Consider the following 18750-nt stretch of genomic DNA (forward strand, 5'->3'; position numbering starts at 1 on the left):
CCTGGTCAGGGAACTAGATCCCACAAGCTGTGACTAAGGATCCTTCATGCTGTAAGGAAGAGTGAAGATCCCATGTGCGATGACTATAAGCCAGTGCAGCCAAATAAATAAATTTAAAAAAGAAAAAAGCAGAAAAGTCTCCACTTCCTCAAGGCAAAGAAAAGAAGTTGCAGATCAGGTTAGTTTCTGGTAGTTATGCCAGAGAAGCAATGGATGGTGGGCAAATGTCTTTCCAACTTGTCCCCATACAAGAAGTATAAGGACAATCCCTCCAGGGAAGGAAAATCTTGACATGGAGCTACCAGGATGCCTATGACAACCTCTGACCCTTGGGATCTCCATAAGGGTGGCTGGGTATATTAAGGGGATAAATTCTAAATTTGGGAACCAAAAGGGCTTCCTACATATTGGAGAGGGAAAGACAAATAGGAGTGAAATAGTTCTCGCTCACTGGAAGTGGTAAGACCTGACTGATTCAATAATGGAATAATCAGGGCTATGAAAACAGAGAAAGAGAAAAAAGGCCTCCATGTCCACTATACCAGAACACCGATCGTTTCCATGTCTGCTAACACATTTTCTGAAATATCTGAGCTAAAAAGAGTATCTGAAAAATATGGGGAGAACTCCTACCTGATAACCATGATTCTATGAACCAGAAAGCTATAATTTGATTCTGAGTAAAAAGGTGACGGTGATGCCAATCCCAATGAAAAGCACCATTTTACCCTTTTATGTCTGTTTAGTATAATGCCAGGCTCTTTACAGACTTTATTTCATTTAATCCTCATAATGACCCTGTGAGATGTTATTAAACCTATTTTAGACATGAAATTCTAAGACTTAGAATATTAAATGAACTGATCAAGATGACACAGTTTATTAAGGAGTAGATCCAACAGTCCAATCAGGTCTGCCTGACTTCAAAGCCCATCTTTTCACCCACAGCAAGAAATCCTACAAGGAAACAACCGAGGGAAAAATTCAGGACTGTGGAATTGCTTGACCTGATCCACAGTTAAACTGCTTTATGTTCAGAGTTTGATGAATCTCATGTGATGAGTTATGAGTTATATTCTAGTACCTTAGACCAGTCAAGTGCAACTGTGTCACAACGCATCTCCCAGTAAGTCTTCCTTCCAGAATAAGTTTGAAGTGCGTCTTAAGAATTAGAGCAATCTAATCCCTGAGTCCTGTTATGTTTGAAAGTTACGATACTCTGTCCTGTCAATAATTAAAATGAAAAATGCATGGTCTGGTAGCTCAAAAAAGTTGCTATTCAACAACTTTTCTTGGCATTTTATTTGACATCTTTGTGGCTCTCATGCAATATGGCTACAAACTAGGTGTCTTCCTAAGAGCTGACAGAAAATTAGGTGCTCAGGACTAGGTGGGGGATTAGGAACTATTTATTCAAAACTCATTTTATGAAAATGAAGCCATGGGGGTTAATTGATTATGATTAGAAGATACAACGTCATCTAAAAATAAGGGAGAATCTTATTTATTAGATATCTTTACAGCTATTAGTCTATAAATGGATCCCAAGGCATCTCTACCTCAGGCAGTGCGAGGCTGGCAGAGTAAAGGTCAGGGAAAATTTCACTGCTGCCGACAACAACTGAGAAATCTTAGAACTCGAAAGAGCAAGGAATTTAGAGTGTAATATTAATAAACCTGACTCCTAATCCCTACTTAAATAAGAACCTGTTTCCTTTTGTGTAAAATAAGAAAAACAATAGTCATGTCAGATTAAGAACATTGTATCAATTCTAAGTCTTAAGATACCCTTCTGAGATGACAACTGCATAACTTTGAACATGAACTAGGGATTCATCCAGATTCTGTCTTTATTACAGACCCTGTAACAGTAAAGTTATCACAGACACGAAGTACATAGCAGCTAAGAGGTCAACCCCTAGGTTTATGGTTAAGTCTCATTTTGCTTTAACAATAAAATAGGGATAATTATAGCACCTACTTCATACTTAATAAATGGAGCTACTGATGTCTCAGCAGGTTAACTGTGAAATCCAGTACTCTGAGGCCATGAGCAGACTACACATGCTACACAAGCTAGTTCGGAACTCTATGCAGACAAGGAGGAAAACACAAGGATTAACTGACTGGGGATTACTCTTTCCTTCATTCACTGAATATATTCTGGACTGCTTACTATGTAACAGGCACTGTGGACCCTGGGGAGAAAATGGTGAGCAAACAGTCCTTCCTGATGGAGTTATAGCGCCTGCCTGGGGGTTTGGGGGTGGAGGTGGGTGTAAAATGGTAAAGCTCTGGGGGGTGCTGTGGAGTACAGAGTGTTCTGAGAGGTGTTCAGTGGGACATGACCTGGTCTTGGGAGGTCAAGGAAGGCCTCTCTAAATGTAACTTGACTCTGATGAAACATCTGAGCTGAACTGTGGGGATAGGATGGGCAGGGAATTACAAGATGACACTGGAGATGCAGGCAAAGACCAGGTCATGCAGGCCTTAGAGGAAAGCTGTTTGCTTGTTTTTAACTGAAGTATAGTTGCAGGCCTCAGATAAATGATTTTTTTTTTTAAGTATAGTTGATTTACAATGTTTTCAGGTGTACAGCAATGTGATTCAGTTACATACAGGTTGTTTTTCAGATTTTTTTCAATTGTAGGTTACTATAGGAAACTGATATAGTTCCCTGTGTTATATAGTAGGTCTTTGTTTCGAGGAAAGGAAAGGTTTTCATCAGAGAAGTGATGTGGTCTGGTCTGAATGTTTAAAAGCTTCCTTCAGGAAGACAGTGTTTATGGGGAGACTAGTCTATTTCATCAGTCGGGTGAGAAATAATGGTGCCTTGGCTGGGCCTCATGAGTAGGAAGGGGCAGACTTAGAGAGCTGGCTCTGGTTCCTGGGCCCATAGTTACCACCTAAACAAGAAGGTCAGACCATTCTCAGTCTGGGCAGCAAGACTATAGCTATGACCACAACAGCACAACGCCCAGTGGTTCCCAAATATCAGAAGTGGTGATCAGAATACCTGAGGCTTTCCAGGCAAGAAGATACAGAAGAACCAAGTTCTTTGTGAGAGCTGTGTGGTGACACTTGGAGACCTGCTTAGTGACTAAGAGCCCGACGGAGCAGGGAGGCAGACACCTGCCCACACGTTTCCAATTACAGGTTTACACAGGCCATGGTGATTCAGAAGGGCCTACATGAGGGAGGAAAAAATAACTGGGATACGTGACTTTCTTTGCCACTTCATGTTGTGGACACATGGATCTTTCTGATCAGGCCTCATCCCACAAAAACTTACTATTTCACACAGCCTTCTTAGGCCTGCAACAAAATGATGGCGAAAACGGGGAAATATAAAAACAAATCATTTCATCTGACGAAAAATATCTCTCCTTGAGGAACATTTAATTTCACAAGTTTCAACATGTAAGTCAGTCACTCAGAGGACAGAGACGTTTTTATATATCGCTGCTAAACTAACTTTGGCTAATTTTCTAAAAGAGGGATTAATTAATTCCTGGCTAACAATTATTCAGGTGAAATTTATATGTCTACTGTCAACAGTAATTATTTAAGTGTGGTATTCTTAGTTTATAACAGCTCTCATCCATTTTGACATTAATTATAGTAGATATTATTATTAAATGTTTTATGCAATTATAAACTATCTCCTTGATTAGAATAAGGAAGCTACAAGGCCCTTGAGACAGCAAGGCTGTAACTTATTTAGTTTTACTTCTACAATCTGGCAAAGGAAGAAGATTTAAATTGTTATCAATGTGCAAATTAATCCCAATAGTTAAGACAAGAAGTAATTAAATTTCATCATGCTTAAATGTGTATGTTTAGTGTGGGCACAGGAAGGAGAAGGTATAATACTTGACTAAACTATCTTAGCATATGCAATGAGAGATTAGGCAAGAAAGGTGAAGATAACAACAAAAAAAGGTTGAAAAGATGAGTCATGAAGTTTCAAGCTGCTTAAGGAAGGAAGAGCCATTTTCTGTAGTTCCCTCCAAATTTTTCTCATGTGAGTATAGGAATATTGGGGAAAGCACATGACACCAATGATCCTAAACAGCTGTGCTGTGAAAAACAAAAAGGCCCGTGAAAAATTCTGGGATTCGTGGAAGAATGCCTGGGCCAGAGCCATTGCAGAGACTCATCATGAGATCAGAGACATACGATACACCACCCCCCACAAGTCCCTCCATCACCCTTTTACGGACCACGCCTGACCTTGGGAATGGAGAACATGGCAAGACCCAAAAAGAACCTGGAGAACTTGGACTCGCCCAGCTGAGGCTCTGCTCTGCTGGCAGGGATGATTCCCACTGTCCATGCACTAAATCTCTCTTCATGGCTCTCAATCAGAGCCAGTCTTTCTCCACTGACTCCAGGCTGAGCTCCCCACAGAGAAAATCCTGACAAAATTAAGTGTTTTTTTTTCTCCCCCACTGTTTTGCATAAATTTTTACACAGTTATCTCTTTTTAAAACAAGATTAAGATGTGATACAACTAAATGCTAATTAAAGTAATATTTTAAGTTTCACAAGGGTATAAATTGTTTGTATATGTGAATGAGTCCAAATGTCATAAATAACTTTTAGGATAAATTAGAAGCTTGTATAAAATTATTAGGTTAAACTGATAGCAACTATCATTGATGGCAGCTAGTTTTATAAGCACTAATGACAAAACATGTAGATTATTGGCATTAAAATGTAAAATTTACCTCTTTCACTGGCATCATCTACTAGAACAATTTCTTCTAGCATGTGCCTTGGTGAGCGATTAATGACGCTATGGACAGTTCGCAGAAGTGTGCTCCAAGCCTCATTGTGGAAAACAATCACCACACTGGTTGTAGGAAGGTTATCTGGATACACCTTTGTTTTACACCTGGAAACAAAGCAAATGTCTTTGTAAAACTGTTAAGACAGCAAAATCCAGTAACCCGGACTAAGAGGGGTGACAGAGGAATAAAGGCAGTTGGCTCTAGTGGTGCAACTCTCAGTAACTTCTCATTTATTTAGGTTTTGGTTAATGTTGCATTTAATAAAACAGTACCTAAAGTTATATATGCTTAGACTAAAACCATTTTAAAGATGTTAATCATATTCTTAAAATCAGGCACCTCTCCTGATATGTCTTCTGTTGATTCCTTTTAATGGAGAATGTACTAAGGCCGTATCACTAATCCCAAAGAGAACAGGTCTCAAGAACCCCATTAGACAAAAAGTCAGAACCGCTACAGGCTTAGTTATTATAGTTGAATAATCTAAGCAAAAGATTCCCTTCCACAAAGGAAGTGAACTAATATTTACTGAGTTATCTACTAAGTACCAGGCACTGAAGCTTCCTAATAGTTTTGTGAGGTACTTGGAGCCACAATTCACAGATGAGAAGCCAAGGATGGACCCAGGGAGGGAGTGGCAGGGCCTGATTGTGAGTTTCACAATCTTGATGCTGCCGTTCCACAACGCAATTTCAGCACACATCTTGTTCAGTATAGACTGTGTCTAGAAATGTAGTCACTGGAAAAGACCAAACACACCCAAAATATCTGCACACAGAATCAATAAACTAGTTCTACATGGTCTCATCTTTCAGTCTTGTGAGCTAGATGAAACCACTGGAAACAGACTACCCGAGGGCGACAGCAGCACTGAGCAGCCAGACATCAAGGTCTGCGCCTCAGGACATTCTGATATTGCTTCATTGATTCGTATTCAGTCATAAGTCATCTTGTTTCACAAACTAATCCTACTGATTACTATGAGTTTTGGGAAACAGAATACAGCCATGGTGACTACAAAGCTAGCTTACAGAAACAACAAAAAGAACAAAATCCAGTGAGACTCAGAGGATGATTAGGTAAATCTGGCATGTACAAATGGTAGCTAGCTGGGAAGCCAACTGGGTGCACAACTGGGAAGCCAATAGAAAGATGATGGAAAACTCGGAGGTGCCGGCTCTGCAGAAGAGGAGTGCTAAGTCAGATTTTATTACTAGGACGACAAGTTAAGGAATTAAATTCTGAAGTTGTATGGAAAGGAAGTAAGGCTACGGAACACTGGAAATAAAGAAGACTAAAATGGAAACAATTTACAGCAGGATGGAAGAATCAGAAAGCATAGTGAGTATTAGGACCCAGAACAGATGACAAAAAGGATAACAATTTCCTAAATCAAAAACTGAATTTAATCATTCAGAGAAATACAAAGTCACAAACATTCTCCCAGGACTTCCCTGGTGTTACAGTGGGTAAGAAACCACCTGCCAACGCAGGGGACATGGGTCCCATCCCTGGTCTGGGAAGATTCCACATGCTGCAGAGCAACTAAGCCCATGTGCCACAACTACTGAGCCCACGGTCTAGGGCCCGTGACCACAACTACTGAGCCTGCGTGCTGCAGCTACTGAAGTCTGTGTGCCCAGAGCCTGTGCTCTGCAACAAGAGGGCCCACCGCCGTGAGAAGTCTGCACACTGCAATGAAGAGTAGGCCCGCTCATCACAACTAGAGAAAGCCCTCAGGCAGCAGTGAAGACCCCATGCATAATAAGTAATAAGTGCATAGTAAGGAAGTAATAAGACAATAAAATAATAAATAAAGTTATTAAAAAACCCCACACGATTTCATAAAAAAAAAAAACAGAAAACAGAGAAAATATGGGAAAATCTTTATAAATGATCACAAACATGTAAACACACACACACATACTCCCCTCTACCTGGGAAAGCCATAGAGTACTTAAGGAGAACCAGCGAGGCTTTCAGCATTCCAGCTAACCTTCTCCCCTGAAGGGGCCACCTGTCCTTGTGGGGCTGGAAGGATGGTAACCCTTTGAGGGAAGGAGACACCGAGCTAAGGATGAGCACAGGCTGTGTTATGAAGCCGTTTTCTTCCACTATGTCCCAACTGAGCACATCCTTGAGGATGAAAACTCACAAGTGGAAGGCTATGTTGCTTTAAAAACAAACAAAACAGAAAGACCACACACAGACTTAACAACAGGGTGTGGGTTAGGAAGAGAGGGAAAAGAAGAGTCTTAACTTTTTACTGAAATATATAAACAAGTTGACAACTATAAGTATACAGTTCAATGAGTTTCTACAAAGTGAATGCATCAAGGAGTCAGCACCCAGAAGAAGAAACAGACCATTACCAACCCCATGGGGGCTCCCACTGCACCCGTTTCCAAGGTGACCACTCCTGTGGACCGCTAGCATTACAGATGAATTTTGTCTTTTTAACAACTTTATTTAAAAGGAATAATACAGAGCAGTGGTTCTCAGGGCTTCCCAGGTGGGCCAGTGGTAAAGAACACGCCTGCCAATGCAGGAGATGCAAGAGATGTGGGTTGGATCCCTGGGTCGGGAAGATTCCCTGGAGGGCATGGCAACCCACTCCAGTATTCTTGCCTGGAGAATCTATGGACAGAGGAGCCTCGGGGGTAACAGTTCATGGGGTTGCAAAGAGTTGGACATGACTGAAGTGACTTAGTACACACATAAGACATGGGAGCAACCTAAATGTCTATCAATAGATGAATGGATAAAGAATATATATAATGGAATATTATTCAGCCATAAAAAGAGTGAAATAATACCATGTGCACCAACATGGATGGACCCAGAGATTATCACTGAGTGCTAAGTTGCTTCAGTCATATCTGACTCTTTGCGACCCTATGTACTGTAGCCCACCCGGCTCCTCTGTCCACCAGATTCTCCAGGCAAGAATACTGGAGTGGGTTGCCATGCCTTCCTCCAGGGAATCTTCCGACCCAGGGATAGAACCAGTGTCTCTTGTCTCCTGCATTAGGAGGCAGGTCTTTACCACTAGCGCCACCTAGAAGTCAAGAGATTATCATACTAAATGAAATACGTCATAAAGAGAAAAACAAATACCATATGATATCACTTTTAAGTGGAATCTAGAATATGATACAGATGAGCATATCTACAAAATAAAAACAGACTCACAGACTCACAAAATAAACCAAACAAATACCAAAGAGGAAAGGGGGTGAGAGAGGGGTAAATCAGAAGTTTGGGATTAGCATATACAAACTACTATATATAAAACAAACAAACAATAAGGTCCCACTGTATAGCACAGGGAACTATTTTCAATGTCTTCTAATAATCCATAATGAAAAAGAATATATATTTATATAAAACTGAATCACTTTGCTATACAACTAACACAACATTGTAAATCAACTATTCTTCAATAAAATAAAATTTAAAAAGAGCCATTTTCATATGGGTCTATTTCTGAGCTATCTTATCCCATTAATCCATACATCTATCTTTTTGCCAACATCATAAGTCGATTACTGCAGCTTTATAGAAAGGCTTTGAATTACATAATGTATTTCCTCCAAATTTATTCATCATTTTCAAATTTATTTTAGTTATTCTATTTCTTTTGCCTTTTCAAATAAAAATGTAAATCCCTTGCTCGGATTCTGAATGGAATTTCACCGAACATCTACTGAGGAGAACTGACATCTTTTTTTGAGGAGCTACTATGCATCTGTTTTTAAAGAACATTTTTAATTGGAGGATGACTGTTTCACAATGTTGTGTTGCTTTCTACAATACAACAGTGTGAATCAGCCGTAAGTATACATATGTCCCTTCCCTCTTGAACCTCCCTCCTACCCCCCACCCCATCCCACCTCTAGGTTGTCACAGAGCACTGGGTGAGCTTTCTGTGTTTTACAGCAAGTTCCCACTAGCTATCTATTTCACATAGGGTAATGTGTATGTTTCAATGTTACTCTCTCAATTTCATCCCTTCTTCCCCTGCTGTGTCCACAAGTCTCTCTGTGTCCTACGTGTCTATGTATGTGTCTATGTATTCCTGTCCTGCAAACTAGTTCATTAGTAACATTTTTCTAGATTCCATATATATGTATGCATTAATATATGATATTTTTCAAGTCTATGCCCCAACCAGTAATGCTGAAGTTGAAGAAGCTGAAGTTGAACAGTTCTATGAAGACCTACAAGACCTTTTAGAACTAACACCCCAAAAAGACATTCTTTTCATTATAGGGGACTGGAATGCAAAAGTAGGAAGTCAAGAAACACCTGGAGTAACAGGCAAATTTGGCCTTGGAATACGGAATGAAGCAGGGCAAAGACTAATAGAGTTTTGCCAAGAAAATGCACTGGTCATAACAAACACCCTCTTCCAACAACACAAGAGAAGACTCTACACATGGACATCACCAGATGGTCAACACTGAAATCAGATTGATTATATTCTTTGCAGCCAAAGATGGAGAAGCTCTATACAGTCAGCAAAAACAAGACCAGGAGCTGACTGTGGCTCAGATCATGAACTCCTTATTGCCAAATTCAGACTGAAATTGAAGAAAGTAGGGAAAACCACTAGACCATTCAGGTATGACCTAAATCAAATCCCTTATGATTATACAGTGGAAGTGAGAAATAGATTTAAGGGCCTAGATCTGATAGATAAAGTGCCTGATGAGCTATGGAATGAGGTTCGTGACATTGTACAAGAAACAGGGATCAAGACCATCCGCATGGAAAAGAAATGCAAAAAAGCAAAATGGCTGTCTGGGGAGGCCTTACAAATAGCTGTGAAAAGAAGAGAAGCGAAAAGCAAAGGAGGAAAGGAAAGATATAAGCATCTGAATGCAGAGTTCCAAAGAATGGCAAGGAGATAAGAAAGCCTTCTTCAGTGATCAATGCAAAGAAATAGAGAAAAACAACAGAATGGGAAAGACTAGAGATCTCTTCAAGAAAATCAGAGATACCAAAGGAACATTTCATGCAAAGATGGGCTCAATAAAGGACAGAAATGGTATGGCTCTAACAGAAGTAGAAGATATTAAGAAGAGATGGCAAGAATACACAGAAGAACTGTACAAAAAAGATCTTCATGACCCAGATAATCACGATGGTGTGATCACTCACCTACAGCCAGACATCCTGGAATGTGAAGTCAAGTGGGCCTTAGAAAGCATTACTACGAACAAAGCTAGTGGAGGTGATGGAATTCCAGTTGAGCTATTCCAAATCCTGAAAGATGATGCTGTGAAAGTGCTGCACTCAATATGCCAGCAAATTTGGAAAACTCAGCAGTGGCCACAGGACTGGAAAAGGTCAGTTTTCATTCCAATCCCAAAGAAAGGCAATGCCAAAGAATGCTCAAACTACTGCACAATTGCACTCATCTCACATGCTAGTAAAGTAATGCTCAAAATTCTCCAAGCCAGGCTTCAGCAATATGTGAACCCTGAACTTCCTGATGTTCAAGCTGGTTTTAGAAAAGGCAGAGGAACCAGAGATCAAATTGCCAACATCTGCTGAATCATGGAAACAGCAAAAGAGTTCCATAAAAACATCTATTTCTGTTTTATTGACTATGCCAAAGCCTTTGACTGTGTAGATCACAGTAAACTGTGGACAATTCTGAAAGAGATGGGAATACCAGACCACCTGATCTGCCTCTTGAGAAATTTGTATGCAGGTCAGGAAGCAACAGTTAGAACTGGACATGGACCAACAGACTGGTTCCAAATAGGAAAAGGAGTACGTCAAGGCTGTATATTGTCACCCTGTTTATTTAACTTATATCGGAGTACATCATGAGAAACGCTGGACTGGAAGAAACACAAGCTGGAATCAAGACTGCTGGGAGAAATATCAATAACCTCAGATATGCAGATGACACCACCCTTATGGCAGAAAGTGAAGAAGAACTCAAGAGCCTCTTGATGAAAGTGAAGGAGGAGAGTGAAAAAGTTGGCTTAAAGCTCAACATTCAGAAAACGAAGATCATGGCATCCGGTCCCATCACTTCATGGGAAATAGAAGGGGAAACAGTGGAAACAGTGTCAGACTTTATTTTTCTGGGCTCCAAAATCACTGCAGATGGTGGCTGCAGCCATGAAATTAAAAGACGCTTACTCCTTGGAAGGAAGGTTATGACCAACCTAGATAGCATATTCAAAAGCAGAGACATTTTGCCGACAAAGGTCTGTCTAGTCAAGGCTATGGTTTTTCCTGTGGTCATGTATGGATGTGAGAGTTGAACTGGGAAGAAGGCTGAGCACCGAAGAATTGATGCTTTTCAACTGTGGTGTTGGAGAAGACTCTTGAGAGTCCCTTGGACTGCAAGGAGATCCAACCAGTCCATTCTGAAGGAGATCAGCCCTGGGTGTTCTTTGGAAGGAATGATGCTAAAGCTGAAACTCTAATACTTTGGCCACCTCATGTGAAGAGTTGACTCATTGGAAAAGACTCTGATGCTGGGAGGGATTGGGGGCAAGAGAAGGGGACGACAGAGGATGAGATGGCTGGATGGCATCACTGACTTGATGGACATAGTCTGAGTAAACTCCGGGAGTTGGTGATGGACAAGGAAGCCTGGTGTGCTGCAATTCATGGGGTCGCAAAGAGTCGGACACGACTGAGTGACTGATCTGATCTGATGATATTTTTCATGCTGCCTTACTTCACTCTGTGTAACAGGCTGCAGGTTCATCTACCTTACTAGAACTAACTCAGATTTACTTCTCTTTATGCCTGAGTAATAGTCCATTGTACATATGTGCCACAACTTTCATCCATTCATCTGTCAATGGACATCTATGCTTCCATGTCAGGACATTGCCTCCATATCCTGACTATTGTAAAAAGTGCTTCAGTGAACACTGTGTTCATGTGTCTTTTTGAATTATGGTTTTCTCAGGGTATGTGCCAAGTAGTGGGACTGCTGGGCCATATGGTAATTTTATTCCTAGTTTTTTAAGGAATCCCCGTACTGGAGAACTGACATCTTTTATGTTGAGTCTTCCAACATAGCTAGAGAATGAGGAATTAGTTTCCTCTCTCTGCTGCATATTTCCCAAGACTGTATCTATGTTTCAGGTCAAACTGTGGGAGACAGAAAAAGAAAAGCAATGGGAATTCTACACATGCTCTGGAGACCAGAGTTCTTCTAGTCAAAGAGAGGATTTCCCTTCCTCAGATGTTTAGTTGCTTCCCTGGCCACTGCTCTCAGGGCTGTGTGCCTTGACAATATTGCCTAGGGGCTGAGAGTATAGGGAAGATTGGAGAAAAAAAAAAGTTAAAAGAAGCGAACCTTAAGAGACCCTCTTTTTGTATCTCAGACCAGAGAGGGCTACTTCTGGGGCTCTCTTCCTGTACCCACAGTGCATTTCTGAGTTTTGGACTAGTACAATTTTGAGAAGAAGTAGAGAGCAGGCATCCATAAAGTGTGATGTGACATTAGAAGCACAATCCATAAAAGAGACAACCAATAAATATGATTTCATTAAAATTAAATTTTTCTGTGCCAATGAGCACATTCTGTACCTAAAGGTACCATTAAGCCATTAAGGAAATGGAAAGCATAAGCCACAAATTAAGAAAATATTTTGAAATCACATGTCTGATATTTATAATTTGTCCAGAATATATAAAGAGTTGATGCAACTCAGCAACAGGAAATCAAATAATCTAACTTACAATGGGCAACATATTTGAAAAGACATTTCATTAAAGATATAAAAATGGCTGATAAGTACATAAAAAGAACCCCGATATCATTAGAGAAACCCCAATTAAAATTACACACCCAGTAAAGTGACTATAGTAAAAAAGAAGCATTGGAAAGGATGTGGAGAAACTAGGACCCTCATACACTGCTGGTGGAAGTGTAAATGGTACAGCTGCTCTGGAAAACAGTTTGCCAATTTCTTAAATAAAGAGTATTATAAGACGCTGCAATTGGGAATTTGCCCAAGAAAAACAAAAACATACATCCACACAAACTCCTATATACAAATGTTCTTAGTAACATTACTCATAATAGCTAAAAAAGGGGAACAATTCAAATGTCCATCAACTGGTGACAGAAGTAACATCTACACAGCTGAATAACACTGGGAAATAAAAAGGAACAAAGGGGACATGCCACAATTGGGAGAATCCCAGAAACATTATCCTCAAAGGACTCAGACACAAAGACTTCATATTATGTGATTCCGTTTATATGAAATGGCCAGATAAGGCAAGTCTACATAAATAGAGCACATTAGTGATAACTTTAACCTGGGGCTGAGAGTGGGAATGGAGAGTGACTACAAATGCACACCACAGACTTTTTTGGGGTGAATAAAAATTTTCCAAATGAGTGCAATTGTGTGCTCATTTCACATGCTAGCAAGGTAATGCTCAAAATCCTTCAAGATAGATTTCAACAGTAGGTAAATCTAGAACTTCCAGATGTACAAGCTGGATTTAGAAAAGCCAGAGGAACCAGAACTCAAACTGCCAACATCCCCTGGATCATAAAAAAAAGCATGGGAATTCCAGAAAAACATCTACTTCTGCTTCAGTGACTATGCTAAAGCCTTTGTGTGGATCACAACAAACTGTGGAGAATTCTTAAAGAGACAGGAATACCAGACCACCTTACCTGCCTCCTGAGAAAACTGTACATAGGTCGGGAAGCAACAGTTAGAACTCAACATGGAACAACAGACTGGTTCCAAATTGGGAAAGGAGTATGTCAAGGCTATATGTTGTCACCCTGCTTATTTAACTTATATGCAGAGTACATCATGCAAAATGCTGGCTGGAGGAAGCTCAAACTGGAATCAAGATTGTCAGGAGAAATATCAATAACCTCAGATATGCAGATGACACCACCCTAATAACAGAAAGTGAAGAGGAACTAAAGAGCCTCTTGATGAAGGTCAAAGAGGAGAGTGAAAAAGGTAGCTTAAAACTTAACATTCAAAACACTAAGACCATGGCATCTGGTCCCATCACTTCATGGCAAATAGATGGGGAAACAATGGAAACAGTGGCAGACTATTTTCATGGGCTCCAAAATTACTGTGGATGATGACTGTAGCCACGAAATTAAAAGAGTTTGCTCCATGGAAGAAAGGTTATGACAAACCTAGACAGCGTATTAAAAAGCAGAGACATCACTTTGCCAACAATGGTCTGTATAGTCAAAGCTATGGCTTTTCCAGTAGTCATGTATGGATGTGAGAGCTGGCCCATAAAGAAGGCTGAGTGCCAAAGAACTGATGCTTTCAAACTGGGGTGCTGGAGAAGATTCTTTAGAGTCCCTTGGACAGCAAGGAGATCAAACTAGTCAATCCTAAAGGAAATCAGTCTTGAATATTCATTGGAAAGACTGACGCTGAAGCTGAAGCTCCAATACTTTGGCCACCTAATGCGAAGAGTCAACTCATTTAGAAGACCCTGATGCTGGTAAAGATTGAAGGCAGGAAGAGAAGGGGGTGGCAGAGAATGAGATGGTGGGATGGCATCATGGACTCAATGGACATGAGTTTAAGCAAACCCAGGAGATAGTGAAGGACAGGGAAACCAGGTGTGCAGCAGTTCATGGGGTCGCAAAGAGTCAGACATGACTGAGCAACTGAACAACAAACTTTCTAAGAGTGGTAATACCAGCATAACTCTGCAAGTTTACTGCAGTTATTAATAAATACTTAAAATCACTGCATCATACACTTTAAATGGGTATATTTTCTGGTTCCAGGAAAGATGGAATAAGTGCATGCCACTCTGTTACTTCCAGTGGGTGAAACCATAACTCCTGGACAGAATGCATGGAGCAGCTGTTTGACAGGACACTGAAATGTGAATGGTAGCAGGTCAACTGGCAAAGGAGATGGTAATTTGAAGTTCCATCCAACCAGTGGTGAGTTTTCCATTTTTCTCCTTCTGGTATTAGCCAGGCTGCACTCAAAGGCAACTCCAGAACTGGAAGTGTGCACTAGAATCACAAAGAAAGAGCCCTAAGAGAAGCTCCTTCTGGTCTGAGAGTTACCCCATCTGTAAACGGCATACTACCCACCAGGGTAGTAATGTGTATAGCCCCTGTTACATAATAAACACTCAATAAGTAGTATTATTGTTAGTTCTTAATCATCTGAGACTAATTATATAGGATGGAATTGCCAAATTAGATGCCTTGAACTTGTTAATCTTCTTCCCTAAGATTACACATTACAAAGGTTTTCTTTGAGTGTTAATTCTATTGAATTCTTCTTGACACTGGAACAATGTTCTTCTTTGCTACAGCTGCCTTTAAAAACGTGTCCTTGGAGATCCTATAAGGTGGTAAAGGTTCTGCTGCAAGGTGACCTGACACTCCAGCTATACGAGGAGTTAAGCCTCGTAAGACAACCAAGGCTTTTCTGGATTCAGATAAGGGGGCGAAAAGGCTGCTCTCTAGGCGATGCCCCACACTACTCCTCTTCCACCTCTGGGGAATTGGTCTGAAAAGCACCTGTTGGCCAGCTTTGTCCAGCTCAATGGAGGGGTACTTAACTATCAGTCTGAGAGTTTTCATTTAACAGGGCATTGTGAATACACTTCAGAAGCCAGACAGTGAAGAGTAAAAAAGAGTGAAGATGGAAAAGCATGCTTCGAGTCGCCTTTTCCTGAGAATTGCACTGGGATGGAGAGCTCATTCTCTGGACAGAGGCCTTCTCTGCATCCTAGACCAGCGAGTATTCAAAGCACTAGAGTCTTCCAACAACCCCTGTTAAGTGTCCTGACTGTACAGATAAGGAACCTGAGTTATGGAAAGGTCAAGGAACTTGTCCAAAGCCACAAAGCCAGTAAACAGCAGACCCAGACTTTGACGGTATCAAGATATTTATGAGAAATTCATCTAGATAAAATTCCAAAAGTGAGAAAAACTAACAGTGTAGATTAAGAAGTTCCTAGTATGTGCACAGGAGCAGTTCCAGAAGAATAGACTGGAGGGCACAGTGACACCACAAAATTTGAGATTAAAACTAGAAATGTCCTAAAAGTGAAAAATAACATGACTGTTCGGATTAAAAGGACACTATATACACTGAGCACACAGGTAAATTTACACCTTGACAGACTACAACGGGCCCAGATCTCACCATTAAAGGAATAAAATAAAACATGCAGCTTCCAAACCAAGTGACAGAAAAACATGAATACTGAAAATTTTACCAGTTGAAAATGTAGCAATTAGTATTGCAGGGAAGAAAAAAATAAAGATGGTAAACAAAATATGATTTATTACATTGAACTTTTTATAAAGCTATCATTTCTATAAGTCAAAAATGAATATCAATTTTATTTGGTTCAGCCTTAAAGAAGTCTAAATATATCAATAGTCACAATAAATGCACATGCATCAAACTCAACTATTAAAAACAAAGATTATTCGAGTGATTTAAAAATATAAAATTCAGCCATTTAATAGAGGTACACCTAAAACAAAAATTATACAGATGGCTATAAATAAAAAAGGGAAAAAAGACGCATCAGGAAAATCAGAAAACTAAAAGTGACATAACAATATCAAAATCAGGAGGAAGAAAGTCAATAAAGATACAGTGAACGCTGAGTTTAAAAAATACATGTGCATATGCACACACACACACACACACACGGTAAATTGTCTTAAATGCATCCAATGCATCAACCTTGAAAAATAAACTAACAGAATGATATAGAAAGAAAGAAAAGAAAGTGAAGTCGCTCAGTCGTATCTGACTCTTTGTGACTCCATGGACTGTAGCCTACCACGCTCCTCTGTCCATGGGATCTTCCAGGCAAGAGTACTGAAGTGGATTGCCATTTCCTTCTGCAGAAGATCTTCCCAACCCAGGGATCAAACCTGGGTCTCCTGCATTGTAGGCAGGTGCTGTACCATCTGAGCCACCAGAGAAACTGTCAAATCCATAATCACAGTGGAAGTTTTTAATACAACTTAAAAAAATTGCACTTTCTAGATCACAAAGGAGGTTTCAACACATTTCAAAAAGATCATCTTTATGTACAGATCATTAATCTAGGAATCAATAAAAAATGAGAAAACCAGAAGGCAAAATGAAATGTACACAGAAAAATTTTAATGTACTTCTAAGTCATCCTGGGTTAAAGAGAAATCAAATGGAAATTACAAACTACTTATCAATGAATAAGGATGAAAGAGCTGGCCACAAATGAAGCAACTCAGCAAGCACACACTACACATAAAACTAGCAGGATGCACTGACTTGATTCAAAGATGTAAATTTAGTGTTTGATGAATTTATTACAAAACAAAAATGTTTTAAATTAACAGGTTAAGCATTTAAATTAAGGAAGTGAAAAAACAGATTAAACACAAAATAGAAGATAGAGAACAAATTTTTTAAAACTGGATAAGCAAAAAGGAAAAACTACTCCTCTTTTAAAACATAAAAATTTCAAACCACTAACAAGACTGCCTAACGAAAAAAGAGAAAAACAAAATTAAAAATGAGAATAGATACATAATTACAGATCTAGTAAAAATGTTTTAAAATCATGAGGTACCTAAGATAATGCTATGAACAAAACAAAAAAATCAAGCTTTCCAGTTCATCATGAATTACCCAAATTCTAATTGTGATTTGGCTAACTAAAGATCATACTCTGTAAACCTTTCCACTGTGTTCTCTGGAACTCATGGTTACTGTCATTAGCAAAATTCCTTATATTCACAATCTTTTCATTGAATATTCCCACCATATCCTACACTAATTAAAATATCTCCAGAGAATACTGTTTCCTGAGTGTTCTTTCAAGAGAAGGCTGGCCTTTTTCAACATCGCTGTATCACTGAGGCTGGAGGTGGGGGGTAAATACCTCCCTTGTTCCTCACTGCTGTTTCAAGAGTATGTTCCTCCCTCCTCCTGAAGAAGTTTCAGGTCCTTTAAAGACACTGCTACCAGAAGCTGCCAATCCACCCTTGTCCAGTCATCTGTCACATTCCCGACCAACTCTGTCACTAGTCTTGTCATCATACTCTCGGTCATTCTAGTTTCCACAAAGTCGATTTTTCAATAGTTGGCCTCTCAGATCTGTGCTCTGCTCTGCTCTCCTCCACCATATCTCACCCACTTGCGTTCACGCTATTCCCTTAAATCACATCATTACTGATACTCTCCATTTTAAGCATCCCAATCTCTGGTCACCATTACTCTTCCACCTCCCAGCCCTCCTCCCTTCCCCCGACATCCAGGTTTATTCCCACTCAGTTACTCCAATAATCCCAGACCTTTACCATCCTTCATTGGGATCTCCAATCCAGACCCTTCTACCCTCTCACTCGCTGTTACCCTCTTCATGTTCTCCCTTTATTATACTCATCACCTTGTATCTCTCCCTAGTCTATCTCACTAGCTTGGCATTATCCCAATCCTCGCCAAATCCAACTTTCTGCTGATTTTGCACTGGGGCTGCTGAATTAATACAGAAAACATATGAGCATGGTGACTGGTCTCATTTTCAGTTTACAAACACAAACCTCAAGTAGGCTCCTGGCACGAGCTAGTATTCCCATTGCCGTTCCCAGTTAACCCTTTCAAACTGCTCATCTCCACAGAGTCCCAATACGTTTCCCACCCTCCTCACACACAGGTGTAACCCGTTTCTCATTTCACTAAAAATGCCATCAGATGAGGATTTCCATACCTTCATCAACACACTGACCATCCTGTAGGTTTCTGTGATCATAAACATTGAGCCTCTTCCCTGTTATACCGGGAAAGTCTGAATTATCCCTGTTCCTGTCTGAAACCAATTACATTCCTTCTCATCTACTCAAATTCAGTGCTCTTGCCATAACTCTCCCAAACTTCCGTCAATGGGATCATTTCTATCAATATAGAAACATGTTGTACTATTTGCCCTTGATTGCATG

The 18750-nt window shown here is 40.0% G+C and overlaps 1 protein-coding gene across 1 annotated transcript in view; it reads right to left on the minus strand.

The window, feature by feature from the left end:
- The window catches only part of GALNT1 (polypeptide N-acetylgalactosaminyltransferase 1), an 81517-nt gene that overhangs the window by 29940 nt on the left and 32827 nt on the right, over positions 1-18750 (minus strand). The window contains exon 4 of the mRNA XM_027526391.1: positions 4731-4897. Within this exon, the coding sequence (XP_027382192.1) occupies positions 4731-4897 (167 nt within the window). The remainder of the gene's footprint in view (positions 1-4730; positions 4898-18750) is intronic.

The sequence above is a fragment of the Bos indicus x Bos taurus genome, chromosome 24 (genome assembly GCF_003369695.1).
Source record: "Bos indicus x Bos taurus breed Angus x Brahman F1 hybrid chromosome 24, Bos_hybrid_MaternalHap_v2.0, whole genome shotgun sequence".
Classification (NCBI taxonomy): Eukaryota; Metazoa; Chordata; class Mammalia; order Artiodactyla; family Bovidae; genus Bos; species Bos indicus x Bos taurus.